Source organism: Apostichopus japonicus, chromosome 6 (assembly GCF_037975245.1).
Source record: "Apostichopus japonicus isolate 1M-3 chromosome 6, ASM3797524v1, whole genome shotgun sequence".
NCBI classification, from domain to species: domain Eukaryota; kingdom Metazoa; phylum Echinodermata; class Holothuroidea; order Aspidochirotida; family Stichopodidae; genus Apostichopus; species Apostichopus japonicus.
Genome location: NC_092566.1, coordinates 4,676,953 through 4,697,771, shown reverse-complemented (window position 1 = coordinate 4,697,771; position 20,819 = coordinate 4,676,953). Strand labels below are relative to the sequence as shown.

The 20,819-nt window shown below is 38.3% G+C and overlaps 1 protein-coding gene across 3 annotated transcripts in view; it reads right to left on the bottom strand.

Moving 5' to 3' along the window:
* The window catches only part of LOC139968741 (cadherin-23-like), a 115,120-nt gene that overhangs the window by 41,098 nt on the left and 53,203 nt on the right, over positions 1-20,819 (bottom strand). For all 3 annotated transcript variants that reach the window (XM_071973079.1, XM_071973080.1, XM_071973081.1), the window contains 16 exons: positions 20,188-20,302; positions 19,207-19,503; positions 18,350-18,504; positions 17,739-17,927; positions 16,885-17,031; positions 15,810-15,944; positions 14,662-14,852; positions 13,490-13,625; positions 12,739-12,818; positions 8,667-8,754; positions 7,779-7,892; positions 6,447-6,533; positions 4,779-4,883; positions 3,215-3,389; positions 1,740-1,840; positions 773-916 (listed from right to left, as the gene is read on the bottom strand). In XM_071973079.1, the coding sequence (XP_071829180.1) occupies positions 773-916; positions 1,740-1,840; positions 3,215-3,389; positions 4,779-4,883; positions 6,447-6,533; positions 7,779-7,892; positions 8,667-8,754; positions 12,739-12,818; positions 13,490-13,625; positions 14,662-14,852; positions 15,810-15,944; positions 16,885-17,031; positions 17,739-17,927; positions 18,350-18,504; positions 19,207-19,503; positions 20,188-20,302 (2,259 nt within the window). The remainder of the gene's footprint in view (positions 1-772; positions 917-1,739; positions 1,841-3,214; positions 3,390-4,778; positions 4,884-6,446; positions 6,534-7,778; positions 7,893-8,666; positions 8,755-12,738; positions 12,819-13,489; positions 13,626-14,661; positions 14,853-15,809; positions 15,945-16,884; positions 17,032-17,738; positions 17,928-18,349; positions 18,505-19,206; positions 19,504-20,187; positions 20,303-20,819) is intronic.

The window sequence follows — 20,819 nt, the reverse complement described above, 5'->3', positions numbered from 1 at the left end:
AAACTAAAGATCGCTGTTAAAGCATTTTGTCAGAAAATTACACCAACAAAATGTGACAAATGTCAATAGGTAGATGAGAGCGCAATAAAAAAGTCAATAATCTCGAATAAGTATAAAGTGGTAAAAAGCTGAAAAGGGCGCCAGCAGTCCATTTGAGTCCGTCTGACTGTATGGACGCTCCGCCACTGATAGATATCTTTTTTCTGTCAGATAAATCCTGTGTTACTACAAGAAGTGGATCACAGTGGATAGTCTGTGATGTCATCATGACACATGTTTTTAATCATCATGACACATGTTTCTAATCATCATGACACATGTTTCTAATACTGTTAATAGCTGTAGTCTTTTTTTTGATAACATAGCTGCTCATTTATTACATTTCATACAATCGTGATGTTGGCTTGGCTGTCAATGTATCCTGATATTTATGCATCATCAAAATGCAATATTTAGGCCAAAAACACTATAAAAACCATTTTTTTGTGGATAAATGATTTTTGCACATATTGTAATGAAGAATAAATGATATCTCAATTTGATATGATACATTCATAAATTTTTCACCAAATTTTAAAACAATCTTATCTTTGCTACAACATCCTATGCAAAAAATGTAATTTTCAGTACCATCTCGACACTAACTTTTCTCAGGTTTTTTCACAAACCTCCCCAACAACACCCCCCCCCCTTCAAACCCTTCCACTTCTTAATGCTAAACTCCACACATGTAATGTACTGTTTCAAAAGTATATTTATAAGTTTTGCTGACCAGTGTCCCAGGAGCACTGCCTTGCTGAACGAAAGCCATCGTGGGGGGAGATATAAAGCTTGGCGACTCGTCGTTGATATCTGTTACCGTCACGATTACCGTTTCGGTGCTGGAGTTTCGAGATGGACTCCCGCCATCGTTTACCTGTTGATGAATTAAAGCATAATACCTTCATAACCTCCAATATGGTAGAGAGTTACATGATACCATCCCACTCTCAACCCATTTATCACTCGTATTTCCCCTCACTTGTAGACACTTTTATTCTCCGATATACTTCAGCACTCTGAAAATGTTTCCAAGGACTACAACCTCTTTCATAAAACTTGTGCCTAAAGTTTAGCTTATTAAAATTTTGTGAGCGAACACAGACATCCTTCAGCGGGTTTTCATAAATTTATCAACAGTCAGAGAGATGGCAATTATATTGGTAGGCTGACTTTAATGGGTTGAATAGTTTTATTGCCACCTGGTATGGCATGAGGAGAGAGGCATGCACCAACGCCCAATTCAGGCCCAAAACCAGGTCCGGGCACAGAGGAGGGGAAATGGGCCCCCACCCCAACCCCTTGTACAGACTACTCTGCGCCCCCCCACCTCAAACACCAGGATGTGTACAAAACTACATTAGAAGTTATCAAATATTGTTGGAGTCCCTCTTTAAATTGTTGGTACTCCTCCCAACTCAGAATTCCTAGCTTTAGGCCTGACTTCACTTTACATTGTGTCAAACTAGTCCCACAAATAACATAAAACTTTTATAGCAGAGAGAGAGAGTCTAGACATATGAAGAAACCACTGGGGAAAACAAGCATATCCACTCAGTTCTCTTATAAATGTACTGTTGGTATTTGTTTTTCAGTTTGTTTCTGACATTCACAAAATTGTTATAACTGTTGCTATTTTTTTTCTTGTTTATCATTTTGGATCATGCATATATTATAACTACGGATATTGCAGGACTCACCGTAATTTCTAAGTCATAGCTGCTTAAAAAATTAAGAGATTCACGATCGAGTTCACCCGTAACTTTTAACTCGCCAGTTCCAGAGACGATATCAAATTTACCTGAAATTCAAAAAAAAAATCCCAACTTAACTTGTAACTGGTTCATGATTCAATCGAACGTTACTGTAGATTTGGACCAATATAAACCTCGAAGCAAAGAAATTTAGGTGTTTCAAGAAATTAGGTGTTGTGGAATATAAGTTGTCATGGCAACGATCAGATCAGCAGGTTCTATCAATGAATGGTTATATGAAGATCGTTACTTTTTTAATGTTAACATATGGAGGGGTCATGTGGAACCTGGTGGTAAAGTCCATATTTATTATTAATATTATAAGTAATAGTCAACAAGATACTGTATGCTTTTATAAATTCTGATATTGGTAGTAAACACATGTGTGACAGGGAGAAAGCTTGAGTAAGTTCTCTGCATGACAATTTTTAATAGAATCATGCACAGTCACTACCGCCATCCCCTTCCTCCCGCCTCCCACCCCACCCTTCTCCATGCATCATCCATCATCTACCTGCTTCCTCATTTGTTCTTTATAGATATGTGTCCTCTCACATCAAGATCATTTATCTATATACTGTTACCAATCCAGTGGCGGAGTGGGGGTATTGGTCAGGGGGGGTCGAGAATGGTCTGTATTGGCGCTTTCGACACTATCTAAGCGGAGCCCCACCACAGGTTGGCGCAGAGCGTACAGAAATTTTTTGAGTAAAGATACTCCCTAGATCGCCGGAAATTACCCTTTTCAGGCCTTGCTAATTTGCAGATAAACGAAGAATAAATAGGTGTCATCGCAAACAAATTGTGACAAATGTCAATAGGTAGATGAGAGCGCAATAAAAAAGTCAATAATCGTGAATAAGTAAGAGTGGTAAAAAGCTGAAAAGGGTGCCAGCAGTCCATTTGAGTCCGTCAGGGGGGGCATCCGCCCCCCCTGACTGTATGGACGCTCCGCCACTGTACCCATCGGATGATTCCTTTAAAAACCTTAAAGGGTGTGAAGACTGGCGCACAAAGAAACGTCTCATGCCGGTAATCTGACGTAGATTCGAATGAGGTGTAACAGAATTAGTGTTAGACACCACCATCGATCCCAGAAAATACACACACAGCTTGCTAACGTAGGTAATTAGACACTAGTGTACATTCACTACATACAGCTGCGGTCAATACCCACAGCACAGTGTACAAACAATACAGCAATGGACATCTCAGGTCCAGCTAAAGATAACAAGGTATCACAATTCATTACTGTCTGCATTTTGTAGCTACAAGCAGAAAACTTGTCTTGCAAGCAATGGAAAGTTAACTTTTCAGCACACGGCACACGGTTTGGGGCGAGTCTTCAATGCTTTTAAGGTTAATTAACTCATAAATGACGGACGTATATTGATTCTAAATCTTGCAGAAGCCCTTTTTACCATCTTTGTCATCCAATAGGTAGAAAGTGAATGACGAGCCCACCTCATCATCGGCCTGAGGTGTACAGAGGGTTACGCCCACGCCATCAGGACCCTCTGTGACCTTTGCACCTTCACAGGAAGTGATATCCAGGACTGGGTCCTGATCATTAATGTTCAGGACATTTAATGTAACCTGCAGAGGTTGAAGAGGAGAAACATTGAAAGGGGGTTAACATGCTGTGAGACTTCCTAATTGTACAAAGGGAAAGGTTTAATTCATTTATTTGTTTTATCGCCAATTGTGCACAATGGGAAAGGAAGTCTCCTATTAAGTCTTAAAAAGACTTAACAAAGTAGGAGACTCCCTGGAAGAAAAGAAAAATGTACAAATATATACAATACAGTATATACGTAAGGATTAAATAGACAGTAATAATATCCTAATGATGCTGAGATGGATACGTGAATAGATTATATAATACTAGTTCGAGTTAATAAATTCCTTTTTCAAATGTCTGGTGAATGTGGGTTTTGAAGTTATAGACTTCAAATTTTTTGATAGATCATTCCAAATTTGTATTGCTCTATTACGAAGATCGAATTTCCCTATGTTACTATGGTAAAAATTGCAATGAGCGTTGTTGGCTTGTCTTGTGTGATGGTTATGTAAGACTCTGTTACTACATATAAAGTCATTAAAAGTGACTGGCAGTAATCCATTCCATGCTTTGTAAGCAAAGGTAGCAACCAAAGGTGGGTTATGAATGCTACCCAGGAACTAATTGCTATTTTTTCAGGTACACAATGATGATAAAAAGAAGTGTAATAATCACCTTTTTGTGGTAACACTGACAATTTTTTCCCTAAGAAATTATGTCTGAAATTTTCAAGTTATGGGGTAATTAAAGCTTGACAGAATTTGTCTACTCATAATTTTGAAAGGGAACTAATGGTTTCATTCAGCTAACAGACACTCTGTCCTGGCTAGCGTGATCTCTGCCTTTTCATTAATAATAATTTAACACTAATTACTGCTAAAGAAAGAACCCAAATTTTGTTTGAAAATCCTAGTACTGTAAGTGTGAAAAAATGACATATGTTTTCTTCCATATCATGATACCTTGCCTAGTGTTAACTTCTTACTGCAAAATTTGTCAAAGATGACCTAACAAGAGGCAACTTTCTGAAATTTAAAGATTTATAATGAAATTGAATGATTTATAAGCAGCATATCAGATATTCAAAGTCTGTCTAATACGAATAATTCGTTCTTAAATTCCAATTCTTCCAAAATATCTTTCTTTCCAAGAATCAAACCTGCCGTAAAACATCTCACTATTCATCAAGTTCTTTGCGTCAATTTCTGTCGTTGCGCTGTTAAAGTCCTTGTGGGGTCATTACTTAAACATGATCGACAGGAATTCTTTGAGCTAATCATTTATTATTTACAATTTAAGTTGCTCTGCGAAATACCAAACACCAATTCACCTTTAACATTCAATTCACATTTATTTTCAGTTTTACTCCAGGAAAAACAAACCCACCCACCCTGCTAGGCTGTATATAGTCTGCCGATACGTACCTCAAATACAGACGATAGTAGTCCATCGGTCTCGGCAGCGGTCACCACATAATCGTACCTGTTCTTGTTGGCAAAGTCCAGTGGTCCATTGAAAGTGATTAAGCCCTGTACAGACAAACATATTTAGTTTAATATGTGGCACGAGTTAAAGAATGGAAACATCGTTGAAACAGAAATTTAAAAAAAAATAAAAATTCATAAACTCAATTCTGTAGTAGCCTCTATTTTTGGAATTTTGAAGATAAGCGAAACAGGGCAGGCTAATTTGAAGAGCTTAGGATATGTTCTGGTATGCGTTATGCTGCATGTGGTGTATCCCTTGTATTCGAATTTTTGAACATAAGTGGTAAAAACTTAAACTGTTAGTTGATAGGAGCTTTGCATTTGTTCTTTTGGGATGTATATTGAGAGTTGTTTGTATTCCTCGTATCTTAAATCTTGAAGGTATAACGTGTGAGACGTGTCTTTAAAATGTGGCTTGAATTTGAGCTTTATACAAATATGCTATTGTTTCATAAATTCAATAATGTTCATGGATTTAAGGCTATTAAGTTTAACCCTTTTTTTACAAGTTTTTCAAGCCTGATGCATACAAATCCTTCATCATTGATTATTAAATAAAGCTTTATAGTATTTATCATTTAATGTTTTTTTCAAAACTTTTGCAACAATTTTATATCCAATTAGCCTACCACAACTCAAACGGGGAAAAACTGCAGACATAATAAAAGACCGATGGCTTCCAATGTGTTTTTAAATTTTAAGAACTGAAGGCCACTTTGCCTTGAAAGCACACTGTTCAAATCAAAGCAATTTAACTTTTCTTTTTTTTTATAATTTTTTTAAAACTAGACATGGATGGAGGGGGCCAGTACGTTGGCCTTAGGTTGATAATTTCTTCCATCTCTGTCCCATCTAGTGAAGCTTTGTTCATTCATACTTAGTCAAGATTCCTAAATCCTATTGGTCCATTCAGTTCAGCTGAACGTGGTTAATCCTGTGAGTAACGCACGGTAAAATTACGGGGCATCACTTTAATAAATCTGTGGTTATATGTAACCAAAAATGTTTTGTTTTATGATATTTCCCCCACACAAATGGTAGTGTATGAATGAACGGGGTTAATCAACGGTCTAGCGTGCGTTACTCACATGATTAATGCACTCCGGGTGTTAATGCTATCGCTGGATGCACTCGGGCTCCGCCCTGGTGCATCGCTTGCATTATCCCCCGATCGTGCATTAATCCTGTGAGTAACGCACGCTAGACCGTTGATTAACCCCTTAGTTAATCATATTTGGTTTGCTTTCTGCATTGTATTTTTTTTTAATCTGGGAGAGTTTGCAATTCTGTAATGAGACCTATTTTATAAACTGTGTGATACATCACTACTATTATTATTATTATTATTTTCACTACTGAAATTTTTTTCTGGAGCTCCACATTTCTTTGGCGTTCAGCGTTCTGGGTATTTATTTCAGCCGATTGAGCAACATTGTTTATAGGCCTCCATCGTAAAAGTGAGTTGATTTTGCAAATCACGGCTGTAATAGCACACTGACCATGCAAAGACCTAGAGGCCTGTATGTCACACTTTGCTCACCATTGAATTACATAAATAAAAAAAATTTAAAAAAAATAAAAAAGTGTATCATAGTTTCAACTTACAGTAGCATCAATGCTGCCGATACCATCATCTGGTTCCATGGAGTATGTTATTTTGAAGCTGCTGATGTCAGGATCATAGGCATAAATCTACAAATATAAAGCAAAATGGACCCCCAAAAACTAAATAAAATAGGAGTTTTAAATATTTGTAACTATGAGCCCTCCCAGCATTAAAATCCTCAACAGAAAAACTGACAAACAACATTTGAATAAAATTACAATCTGAAAGAGGAAAAAGAAGCTATTTGGCATGAAACAATTGAGTCTGGCAGGTCTCTGGCATAATTACGCTAAATCGAGTGACATAATGCAATTAAATATCTGTTTCATCATTCTAAGCACAATGCAAAATAACAGGTTGAGAAGAACATATGACTTAAAAGGGTGTGAAGACTCGCGCCAAAAGGAAACGTCTAATGTCGGTAATCTGACCTAGTTTCGAATGAGGTGTAGCAGAGGTGATAGACACTACCATCGATCCGAGAAAATACACACACACAGCTTGCTACCATCGGTAATTAGACACTAGTGTACAGTCAGTACATACAGCTGAGGTCAATACCCACAGCACAGAGTACAAACGATACAGCGATGGACATCTCAGGTCCAGCTAAAGCTAACAAGGTATCACGTTTCATTACTGTCTGCATTTTGTAGCGACACGAACAAAACGTCACTTGCAAGTAACGGAAAGTTAACATTTCAGATGGCCGCACACGGTTTGGGCGAGTCTTCAATGCCATTAAAAGCACCCAGTTAAGTATTTATAAGAGCTTGACAAAATTTCGGCAAAGACTGCAAACAATTTTATTCCACTATTAACGAATAGACCAAGAAAATGTCTGCGTTAGAAAAACGCTGCAACAAAAATCCACCTTTTACTCTCCTCATTCACAAGTGCAGCTGCAAGATATATATGTTGTACTTTCATTAGAGCAGACTTTTGTTGTCAAGACCGGCGTCCAGAATTGTTAAATTGAAGACTTTGACATAAAATCGTGACAATATAATCCGTCATAAAATTAGATTCATATCAAATTTACAATTACACAAAAATTAAATCTCAGGATAACATAGTTACATCCAATGAACGAATCCTCCCTAACGTTTTGTTGAAATACAGAGATTGAATTTCTGGAAAATTTCCGTTCACACAAGGAAACAATTTCAATGTCTATTTTGAGACGAGCCAATAAATGGATACACCTTTTCCTGTTAAGTAAAATATTTGATCATCATAATAAGATATTACAAATAGGTGAAAATTTAAGAGGGTCTTTCCTAAAGGAGGCTGCTGGGTTAATTCATTTGAAATTTGGTTGCTCTACAAACCTGCAATGTTGTCTCTGTGTCGTTTTCGTACATTTCAGCTTCGTTTTGACCTGTGATGTTTGGTGGAAATTCATTTACATCGATAATTTGAACGAATAACACTTCTTCATCAACCTGTAAACAGAGGACAAGAAATAATGGGGGAAAAAAAGGAGATCAGATGAATAAAGTGGAAATTGAAGGTATTTTGGTTTGTGATTGCCGTTCTCAACAAAGAAATAGTAATAATAGGCAATCATTTCACTGTACTTCTAGCCTAAGGACCGTTCAAAGTCGCAACAATTTTGCACAGTTTTGTAAATCAAGTTTTCATCTTTTCTTAAAATATAGACAATGCTCCAAAAACAAAACCAGAATACAAATCAAATTGAATTGAATTATAAATAGAGAAATGGGCAAAGAAAGGAATGATTTATTAAAAAGGTTCAAATCAGTGTCCACAGGAATACCACTCCTATATGTGCAGCTAGTACCAATCATGCTAAATAAATACTGTAAAAAAGTTCAACTTTCTCTCGAAATCCCAATCCCCTCCCTCCTTCCACTTCCCTACGTTGCATCCAACTAAAATTGTAAAACTAAAAAAAAATATTAAAATTGTGATGCTCTATACCTTATAGTGAGCAAATTTACTGCGGCTTCACAGATCCCAAAGAAACTGCTGGTTTACATTTGCTGCCCCAGCTAGGTGAATCTTGGAATAAATTACCTGAATCTATCCACCACTTGCATTCGAATCCTCCAAACCTTCTGTGAAAAACACTTCTTTCATCTTTCTACCATGCGAATGCTAGCCATTATTTATGGACCTAATGCTTCTTTCTCTCTCAAGGAAAACATTACCAAATACTCTCTTCAAGGTTTATGATGGAAAATGAATGGGGTTACCTTTTCTCCATCTGAGACACTAACATCGACGTAGTACTGCAATGGGTCTTGCTCGGCATCTAGTTCTTTCAACAGGATCAGCTCCCCGCTAGAACAAAGCAGGCAGAGGAATAGTTAACAGCTTAGTAAAGGTTGTTGGTGCACATATATATATATCAGGCGCGTATCCAGGATTTTCAAACCCGGGGGGCGCGAATTACTATCTAAGCGGAGCGCCACCATCGGTTGGCGCGCAGCGTACAAGAAAATTTCTTATTTTGATACCCCCCAGATCACCGGAAACGGCACTTCTCGGGCTTGAAATGACCAACCAGATGTACACTTTTTGCCTGAGAACCAAGTATTTCCTAATAGTTTTTTTTTTCATCATCCATAACCTTTTTGAAGATGGTCAACCCGGCACACATCATGTTCGACCTGATCGCATCTCCTGTGGGTCTTTGCTTTTGTAGGTGATTCTACGTCGCGGCCCACAATACCCGTCAGCCCCACTTTTCAAGGTTTAAGCCCCATATTTGTTCAGAATTTGAAAATTCACATTTCTCGTGAATAAACTCACTTCAAAACATACCCATAATGTTGTACAAAATGTCATCTATGGACAACCAATATAGAAAAACTTCCTTCAACCCCTAACAGACCGGTCAAAATTGCACGAGTAGAGGGAAGTGTGATGCAGAATGTTGGTCAGAAATTTTCGAAAATTCAGACACAGTTAATTTATTGGTGTATAAATATTGCAACCTCTTATAACGGCTATTATAAAACTTGGTTGAAGGAAATGAAAAAATAGGAGATATTTCCTTCAACCGAACACTATACACATAGGCGTAGGAGGCGCGGCGGAAGTGGCGGAGCTAAGGGTATTGGTCAGGAGGGGCGAGAATGGTCTGTAGGGGCGCTTTCAACACTATCTAAGCGGAGCGCCACCACTGGTTGGCGCGTAGCGTACAGCAAATTTTTGAGTAAAGATACTCCCTAGATCGCCGGAAATGACCCTTTCCGGGCCTGGCTAATTTGCAGATAAACGAAGAATAAATAGGTGTCATCTCCAAATTACACCAACAAAATGTGAGAAATGTCAATAAGTAGATGAGAGCGCAATAAAAAAGTCAATAATCTAGAATAAGTAAAAAGTGGTAAAGAGCTGAAAAAGGCGCCAGCAGTCGATTTGAGTCCGTCAGGGGGGGGGGGGCATGCGCCCCTGACCGTATGGACGCTCCGCCACTGCGCGGCGGGGGTGCAGCCCCTAATTCGCCATTACTAATGTAAAAGAGAGTTTTGACATAATTGAACCTGCATTTTATACATCTACATGAGACATGTCGTTGTTTACATTAGCATCCCGCTGTATACTGCGCACTTATAACGGACCGTACGGTACATGATGGCATGCGATGTAATAACCGATGCTTGCTTATATGATATCGACATTAACACGTTGAACGCGCGCTTCGCGCGCGAAAATTTTTGGTCATTTTTTCAGGCAAGTCGGACAGTTTTGAGGCTTTTCATCCTGGAACGCCATTTTCATGCTCACTGATATGATGTGATATCTGCTGTTTGCGTTACAAATTCGAACAGGCGCGTGGCGAGGAATTTGCCAAGGGAGGGGCGAAGCCTGTAGGCAAATTATCTCAGCGTAGCGCCACCATAGGTTGGCGCGAAGCGTACAAGCAAATTTTGGCCGAAAATGTCTCCCAGATCACTGGAAATGACACTTCCCAGGCCTTGTAAGTTGCATCTAAGCACTTTCTATTTTGAAATTACTTAGCGATATCATTTAAAACAATGCTGAATGGGGGGGGGGGGCGGGCGGTCGCCCCCATCCCAAAAATCGTCATGTTCCCCGACGACACGGTCGAGTTCGAGACCAGCCACAGTTGGTTTCATAGCACAATTCTACACACGCGTTATGATAGACCATATATAGTATATATATAGATCATTAGTGAGAGAGGAAAATGGAAACGTCAAAAAATGGAGTTGTCGGTGTAAGGGGTAGGGTGAGTCACACTTTTACGAAATCATTGATCCGTCACTGGCTACCCTTCAGCGCTGTAATGATGTCACTGTTCCTCTTTCTCTTCCCGGTGTCTTCGCGTTTTTCTTTTACTCCCTCCTTTTCTCCTTTTTCTATCTTTCTTCTTTTTCTTTTCTCTTCCTTCCTCTCCTCCTCTTCTTTTTTCCCCTCTTTTTTCCTTTTTTCTTCTCTTTTTTTTTCTCTCCTCTTTTTCTTACCCGGGGGGCGCGCGCCCCCAACGCCCCCCCCCCTGGATACGCACCTGTATATATATATATATATATATATATATATATATATATATACATATATATATATATATGAAAAAATGAATGAAAAATAAATGAAAATCGTAATGAGTTGGAAAATCAAGAACAGTGAAGAAACTTTCAGCCTCCACCGGGATTCGAACCACGGGCCTTCCGCTCTGTACGCGGACACCCTAACCACTAGGCTATGGACGCTGATTGTAAGTCCAGAGGTTCGAAACCGGCAAGGAAGGTCGCAATTCCACTGTAGGCGTTTGTCACCTGTTTCGAACAATACTAGTTCTGTTTTTGGTGACATATTTTTGCCTTACTCTAGAGATCAAACATGATGCTGACCAACTCGAAATCATTTGTGATTCCTAAAGCCGGATCTCGAAAGAGATACTACTATATATATATATATATATATAAATATATATATATATATATAAATATATATGTGCACCAACAACCTTTACTAAGCTGTTAACTATTCCTCTGCCTGCTTTACATATATATATATATTTGCCTTACTCTAGAGATCAAACATGATGCTAACCAACTTGAAATCATTTGTGATTCCAAAAGCCGGATCTCGAATAAGATACTTTGAACAGACTTTATGTTAATGAAATGGAGGTACACGACAAAGGCAAATGAATATATATAAATGAAAATCGTAATGAGTTGTAAAATCAAGAGCAGTGAAAAAACTTCCAGCCTCCATCGGGATTCGAACCCACTTGGTTTATTCACTAGTTAAACTACAACAGTCAATTATAGTCCAAACATTCTATATGTGATTTCTCTTTTTATAGCAGAATGGAATAAATTTTGGTATTCTACACAAGATCTACATTGTATGCAGCTGGACACAATGTTAGTACCCAATGTATCATACTTATTCATAATTTATTGTGGGAACTTCTAATTAGTTATTATAGGTGACTCACTTGGAAATAAGACACCGAGAGAGAGAATTGTGTCAAATCTTGTCTGAATGGCATAGAATACAAGGCCCGAATGTGACGGGCCCCGCCAAAGAATTGTATAAAGAATTGCCCAGAATTTTTAATCAATGCTGGCAAAAGCTAAAGATTTCTTGAATGCAATCATCACATTCTTTGTTCTAATATACCCAACAGAATGCAGAGAAAGGAAACGCATATAGATGACTTTATATCGGGGAGCAAGACAAAACGTTATGTTAGGCACAATGTCGTAAAGAGATGGCTGCAGCAGCTGCAAGATGCCCTGCAGCCAGGCTGAATAAATATCAAAACAATAGAGATTAATTATATCGTCAGTGCTTATTGCACGAGACGGACTGCACTGTCTATTGCCAGAAACTTCATAGTACAAAAAGTATAAAATCTTCAAAAAATCTTCAAAAATTTCACAGTATAATATCTAAAACCATCTAAAGTAGCATTTAGAAAAACGCTAAAGAAAAAGAGTAATTTCTCAGTAATGATATATCGTTTATATTGTATGTTTTTAATTATTCCTTCTTAAGACATTAATTATATTTTCATTTATGTATATATGTATTTTTTTCTTTCTTTCTTGGGAGTCCTTTACCTTGTTAAGCCTGAAATGGCTTTTTGGAGGACTTCCCTCCACATGTATATATTTATTATCTGTGGAAAATCAAATTAATCAAATCAAATCAAATCAAAAGATATAACATTCTACGCAGCCCGGCTGCACGATGCTGTGCCCACTCGACGTCTCACTGTTGACAAAGTGGCTTGACAAAGATGAACAGCTATACATGAAAGGAATAAACTCGAGTCATTACCTCGTAGGCCCAACTTCAAATGTGTCCGTAAGATTCCCTAGAGCAAACATCAGAGTAGCGGAACCATCCCTGTCAAAGGCCTGCAAATTCAAGCAAACAAAATGGATAGGAATATCTTTGATTTAAACATTTCACAGACCCCACCACCCCCTCCCTCCCCTTCCCCTCACCGCCAACACCATAAATGAACGTTCAAGAGTATTGATGAGAAGATAATTAAGTTAACATTTAAATTTGCTCAAATGATTATAACTTCTGTGCCATGGTACATGGAATGAATGCTGTGAAGTATTTCCCCAATGACCAAAAGAAAAGCGCAATCAACTAGTACAAGTTTATCAGATTTGAAATGAGTCACTTTATTTTAAGGTCAAGTTCACACATTACCTGTATTTATTGAGTGGCATGCGTAACAGTGGAATGGGGGAGGGAGGGGGTGGGGTTGGGGAGGGAGGGGGAGGAGGAAGTGCCCACCCACTTTCCACTGTCAGTCAAGTGTAAAAAGTTCTGCTTCAACAACTTCCTTCTCCATTAAGTTTTCCATAAACTTGAATAAACCGTATCTTGTGCATCAACGAATTCACTTACTAGAGCATACTGTTTAACTTAATACCAAATATATAGCCTTGTTTCATAGTAACACAATACACAAACTTGATATCAAAGTTTTTTATTTCCATTTTGCCAAATGAATGCTTATTATACTTGATCAAATGTCCAAAATAAAAATAACAGCTATGCAAAGCTTTACCGTTATCTTGTAAACCAAAGCCCCGTCGACAGCTAACGCCTCCGGTAAAATGACATCTGAGAATGCGGCTAATTCTGGAGGGAATTCATTCACGTCCTGCACTGTTATCTCTAGAGTGGATTCGTAACTTCGAGGACTAGGAGAGAGAAAAGTACAAAATTTTGGAGTTGTCCGATATACTATATGAGATGAAAAATAATTGATTCTAAAAAAAAGAAAAAAAAAGTTTAGAACCACAGAATGGTCACTCATGTTGAAAATTCAAGAAAATTTTTTGTCCACATTACAGTAGATGAGAGGTCAATCTCGCAGAGGACAGAAGGGGGGGGGGGTGGGGGGTATATAGGGTGTCTCAAACTTTGAAGGGCAGTGGGACGTGGGGCTTTAAAGTTGATGAAGCAAAATGAAAAGAACTCAGTTTCAAATGGACCCACTTTTCTTTCGGTACCACAAACTTCAGTATTTGAATATTTTTCAACAAAAATGTCACATTTTAGATTAATTTATGAAATGGGCTACTATTGATTTTCTTTTTTTTTACAAATAGGGAGATTCTAGGGAGCTAACTAACTCCAGCTGAAAAAAAGTCAACACAACATTTTTTTTTATTCTTCATTGTTATCTTTGTCTAGTACTTTACGATCTATTTTCTACCACACTTCGTTACATCTAAAAACAAAAGACGAAGAAGAAACAAACTAACATCTCTAATTAGGTAAAAGTAAGTTGGCCTGAAGTTTCGATCCTAGCAGGATCTTCATCAGAGGTTCATTACAAGTAACAGTAACAGAAGGGACAAAAACATGCACAGAATACAGACAGGTTAATGAGCAAGGTGAACACAAAGAGATAGATGTGAGGGGATTAGTAGACAAGGGATGGATTAGTAGACAAGGGATGAGCGTGTTTTTGTCCATTCTGTTACTGTTACTTGTCATTTGGCTATTGAAGAAGATCCTGCTAGGAATCAAAACGTCAAACCAACATACTTTTACACATTCTCTTTACACAGGCTCTATAGTGGATAAGCAGTTTGATAACAGTTTTATTTTATTTTGATCTCTAATTAAGAACGTCTTTGATCGACCTCTAACACAATTTGACAAATGCTGCGATTTGACGGGAGCCAACATTGGTGACCACTTTCAGAGACATACTTGAAGCTAACAAACCTGTCCCAACGAGTATCGGTAGCAGATACCGTGATATTGTACGCTGTGTGGGTTTCGTAATCGATGCCCATTGAGGCTACGCTGATATTGCCCGACAAAGGGTCCATCATGCCGAAGACAGCTGCTGGAGTCTGCTGGACGATTTCATACTTGATGCCTACGGCCGAATTGTCGCAATTAACTGCTGTTACCTGTGAGAATGTATTAAAATAAATATTAAATACAATCATTTTTTTGGCATTTCATTATTACAACAACAACAATAAACTTTCTTCTTCTTTTTAAACATCAAATTTGGTAATTTCATTGTATTATTTCAAAACATAAGATCAAAAAAAAAAAAAAACTGGCATTGGGTAGCAATACACTCATTTGGGGCAATTTTTTCTATACTGATTACATGTCCTGCTTCAGAGCACTCGTATTGTCAGTACGAGCAGTATGAATAACATGTTTCTATCAGATCAAGGTTAGGAACTGTTTGTACTGTCAATACCAGTGCTTTGAGAGCATGATATTTGAGGACAGTTTAGAGAGGTATTAGCATTAGTTAATTGTCCCAACTGGCTGAGCAATATTTTACCGTTATGAATATGTGATGGTGTATATGATGTATGCAGATTGTTCCTAAAATGTTGCTTTTTGACCAAGTTCCTAGAACTAGATGTAAAAGTCCTATTTGCTTGGTTAATAATACATGCACTTAGAGATAGGCAAATTGACTATTAAACTACTCTGATTGGTAGAAAGTGAACATGTGACAGCTGTTGAATTCAGTAAACTATTTCATCAGTGTGTTCAATCTTGTTCTGTACAACATATTCTCAAAAGAATAATTTTTCTCTAAAAAAAAAGAATAAAATTCTCTAAAGAAGCTCCATTATTCCTAAGTCAAGTCAAATCACCACTGAATTACTTAGTCTGTACAGTCCAAGCTTGTTATTTTAAAAGTGGGTATCATTACTTTAGACTTTACAGATTCATCTTCACAGAGCCATATATTTTCGGATAAAAGAAATGTTGTGGATAAATATTTCAATGTTTCACAGGAGTAGTATGCACCTCTATATCAAATAGAATTCCAAATACATCTCTCAGGATAACAGCTAGAAGAAAGTGTTAAAACAGAGCAGAAGTCTCTTGATTACCATTGTGACAAAGGTGCCCACATCAACAGTTTCATCAACGACAGCGTCTGGAATACCTTGGAAGGTTGGATGCAGAGGTACGTTGACCACTGTTACGTTAGCTTCGTCAGTATAGTTTCCTTGTGTGACTGCAATCTACGGCAAAATAAAAGAAAAACTATAGGCTGGTGCTTCTTGATGATCGAGAAAACCACAACGAAGAAAACATATTGACATTACGATCTTCCCGGCCTATAGCAGAATACACCCGATCGAGTCTCCTGTCTTTGGCCTAAAACTGGGGAGATTGAATATCTAACCGAGTTGGTAATGCTAGCTATACTCAAATTCATGATTAAACACACAGTGTATTATTTCAGTGGTCAAGCCAAACTTGTCTAATTCACACAGGAAAGTAGTGCTGTCCATTTAAGAGCACTTGTGTTTACAATCATATGGTGGCTGGTCAATTAATTAGGTGCGCTCAAGGATGAATCCTAATGGCAGTACTTTGGGGTAGTTTATGCTATCGAGTAAGAAATTATTAATGCTGGAGTGAATTTGAGGAAGACTGCTTTTCTATAGGCAGGCTTGACCATCATGTAGATATATATAATGTGCTTGTTTTCCGTAATTCTTATCACCATTACAGCAGTGGTTCCCAACTGTGGAGGCATAAACGAAATAAAACATTAGACCACAGACCACTGTTTGTCCCCACCAGAGCTTAATTCAAAAGACATTTGTCATTTTTTGGCTCAATGTCTTCGTTGTAGCATTGTAGATGGTTTTTCGAAGGTCTCTCCCTAACCGTTCTTTTGACAAACGTATATAACAGTGCTAATAGCAAGCAGGCAATTTGTAGCTTGTTTTATGACCCTCCACCCTCCCCCACCTCCTCCAGTGAACCTTTCGTTGACCCTTGATTCCCCATCTTCAAACTTAGAACAGTCATAAAAGGCTTTCCAGGTCAGCCACAGATCAAATATCATGTATAGTGAGCCATTACATATTCTTCTTCTTCTTCTTCTTCTTCTAGGCATAAGTTTGGTTTCATAAACAGATCTGAATAAAACAGTGTCAATTAATGAATCACCTGAAACGTAAATGGGTCGTTCCCTATAGGTTGTCCGGTGGGCTTGAGATAAGCACGGTACATATCTTGACAATCGTTGGTTCCCAGGGGCTCCAGGGTAAATGGGGTTGTTAAAGGATCAACAATTGCTACATCTCCATTGAAACACTGAATGTAAAGATGAAACACTGATTCAAAAATTATGAATATCAACAACAGGACAAAAAAGAAAAGTATTACAACAAGATATTTTAGAATATTACTGCACTTTACTTTAGATAACTTAGAAAGTAAGATATCCTCTTTGCATGCTAAAGACATCTTCAAGAAAAGTGAGTGCTTATTAATACCGGTCATTTTTGTTTTCTGGCTTAAAAATTTAAAAATAGGGTTTGGAGGTTTGATAGCAATCATATGACACAACTTACAAAATGTTGACTTAATGATCCTCGTGCTTCCATATTATGTATGAATGTATATATTTTAGATTCTCCTGCAAGCAGGAACTCGCAAAGAAGCCTCATTGGCTTATCAAAGCCGCAAGCCGACCGAAGTCAGTCTCTTACATTCATATTTAACGTCCATGATTATGAATTGTCAATTGTTAACAACTCTGTAACTGGACGACATACATTAATCTTGGAGTGCCTCTAACTCGGGACCTTGTGGTTGAAAGGCACCGGCGTTAACCGCTGAGCTAACACTCCATTAAGAAGGTCTTACCGCATCCAACAGGGTTACAGCATGGCTGAGCCAGAAAAACTTTGGATTTTTGATTGTATAAGTTTATGACACAAATGAAAACAAACTTTAGTTCTTATGATATGAGCTTCCTTATTACAGGGGGTGGGGTTGGGGTGGGGGGAGGGTCTTACCGCGTCGTTATCCATGACAACAATGAGAAGTCTCTCTGTGGAGTTGAAGTCGAAGACATACTGGTCCCCGTCATCGTATCTTCCGACAAAGACCGGTGAGGATTCCGGATCAGGATTGTCTGGGATCTCTGTCGGTGGATCTGGAAATATTGGCTCTTCCAGATCGACATCGAGAATGGTGATGACAAGCTGGATGAAAACGCCAGAGATTTGAAGGTAACAAGATTACTTTCAAGCGGCTGATGGTGTTAGAGAATTCTCAGTGTTGTCGAACTAAAATTCAACGAATTCGCCAAAGCGTCTGGTGCAGATATATACTTGAGTGATGAGTAGGGGAACTGGATACCACAATTGTATGTAAACTAATACTACAGAGTAGTCCACGCCCTATAGCTACAACTGAAAGAGATGCTCTTCGAGTATATTGAAATATCATTTGCCTAAAAGACGATGCAGAATGTCAATGACTTTCACTGAACAACTATATACACAACAAATCATAGGCCTAAAGTCACCCTCTGAGAAATACAATAGCCATGTGAATAGTGATATTTAACCCTCAAATTTCACATTCTTTTTTTTTATTGGGGGGGGTAGGATACCACCCTTACCTCAGTAATGGCTTCAATCGATTGCCAGGTGTCATTCACTGCCCTTATCATCAACTTGTGCAGCCCGACACTTGGAGTGACTCCTGTCTGGTCGTAGTAAACTGTTCCGTTGTTATCATAGATTTCAAACTCACTCGATGGACTCTCCACGGTGTCTTCGGAATCAAGTTTTATATAGAAGAACGAAAAAATTAAAATAGATGTGACCAATCTGACATGTGAAAACCTAGACAAGTTTTATGCCACTTTCAACAACCTTCAAAGAAGTTCTCTCCCCGGACTGCAAAATAGAACATTTGAGATTTACAAAGACTACCTTGACAGAGTCATGCGCCGGGCCATCTTTTATTTATTTTTTATATTTTTTATTATCATGCGCCCATCTTTGTCATAGGAGAAAGTGAAACCTTCAGGCGCTGTGACATGTTGATTGGGTACGAGACATGGCTGCTGCCCACCAGATCAATTTTGTGTCGCCCATCTAGCCCCTCCCCCACCCCCCCTTACACCTTCTCTGAATTATACAAGCCGAGTCAAATGCCAAATACAGTGATTCTATGACACATGATGACACAGGATGACAATCCAATGATATAAATCTTGCAGAAATACGACAAATCTAGGATAAAATAAATATGCAAGAACTGGTTCGGAAGATCAAGACTCAATCGGATGGAATAAACTTCGATCGTTTCCTGAATATGGAGGAAGTGTTGCAATACTACAAGAATTTAGTGATGCACGATTTGAAGACAAGAAAGGTTAGGGAAATTTCAGATTCTTAACGGGGCAATCTCATCATTTCTGAAAGGCTGTAACTTTGTGTCCTTCAAATCCGTCGACATTTCGTTTCTTACCGGTGACACTTGTGTAAACTTGACTTAATATTGCGTAGGTGATACCATCCTCAGAACCGGAACAATTACTGCTCGCGTCGAGATCCGCTACGGGGTCTCCTTTCTTCAGGTCGGTTTTGTTGTAGACGACGGCGTCCGCGTTCAAACTCAACTGGCAGGGGTACGTTTGGAGCACGATGATTTCTGCCTCCGTCGAGTTCCGGAGGGCATCGTTATTGATGTCGTTTACTGCGATCTTAATCAGATACGGTGAAAGCGACGTATTCAGAGAAGATCTCAGCATGAGGTTACAACCATCTGGACCGTGAAAACGACAAAAATGTGGATTTTTAGCCTGATTCCATATGTCAGACTTCTGCTAAATATATAGAAGGAATTATTATGCGAGAATAATTGGGGGGGGAGGGAAGTTTCCCAAACTGAACCAGAAATCTGAACGACAGATTTTCAAAATATAAGGTGATATACACAGAATTGTGATCAGAAAAAGTCATGATGGGTAAAGTGATAGCGAGTGAGAAGAAAAATAGCAGGTTTTTAACACAGAAACCATCATATTTTACAGGAGACAAGGTTCTGAGCCTACGCAAAACTGGAACACTAAATTATACCCTGCTTATTGTTATAAATATTTTTAATAACAAATTTTCTCTTCTTTTGTGTCCAAAATAGCATACAATTAGCTTTAATGTCACTTATTGTTGACGATAAAAAAAGAAAGTCCGAATTAATATACGTCAATTAGCCTACAACATACCGATAAGCTTGTCGTAGATTTCAATACTAAGACCAAGATTAAATTTGAACATGTTAGCTATTTTCATGGCTAGAAATAATCAACCAAAAATCTCAAGATAGTAAAGTATACAATATGCTACACTTTTAATGCTAAACATTTGACATTAAGTTTGGCGGGAAAACTTTAATGGAGCACCGAGGTCCTTTTGAAAATACTAATCATTTTCAAATGAAATTACAAACCTCTTGTTGTTGTCAAGTAAAATGTATCCCAAGATGCCTCATTGACATCTTCTTCCCGACAGAGAAATGAATCGAACGGGGCATTATCTTTATCGGTCACTCGGAAAGCAAAGACCTGTAAGGGTTATAGCGAAACAGTTCACTGTAAAACAAGGTGACGTAAGACAGCGGTAGGCAAACTAGGGGGCGTGAAATTTTCTATTTATCTAGCTTTAGGGGTGGGCTGATTTCCATAGTCAAAGCTAGCCGTTCATGCATTTTGAGTATTGATTCTGGCGGGGCGAGGATCTCGTGGGGCGGCGAGGAGGATCTGGTGGGTTGTGGCCGAGTTCTCATGAAAAGTTTCTGGGTCTTGAAACCTAACAATTTTGCGCAATGCTGGTCCGAGGATCGAGCATATCTGAAAAGTAACGATACCGACTGAGGGAAGAACGATCGGGCCAAAAGTCAGCTCGGGTAGGAACGGAGCGAATAATCGTAGTACGAAAGAAAGACGAATGGAAAAGTCTAACTGATATAGAAGGAGGAGGAGGAGGAGAAATACTAAAAGTTTTGAGAAAGAAATGAATGCATCAAAGAAATTAGACTCTCTATTTAATTTTAGTGTACAGTTTCTGCTGGTTACCATATAT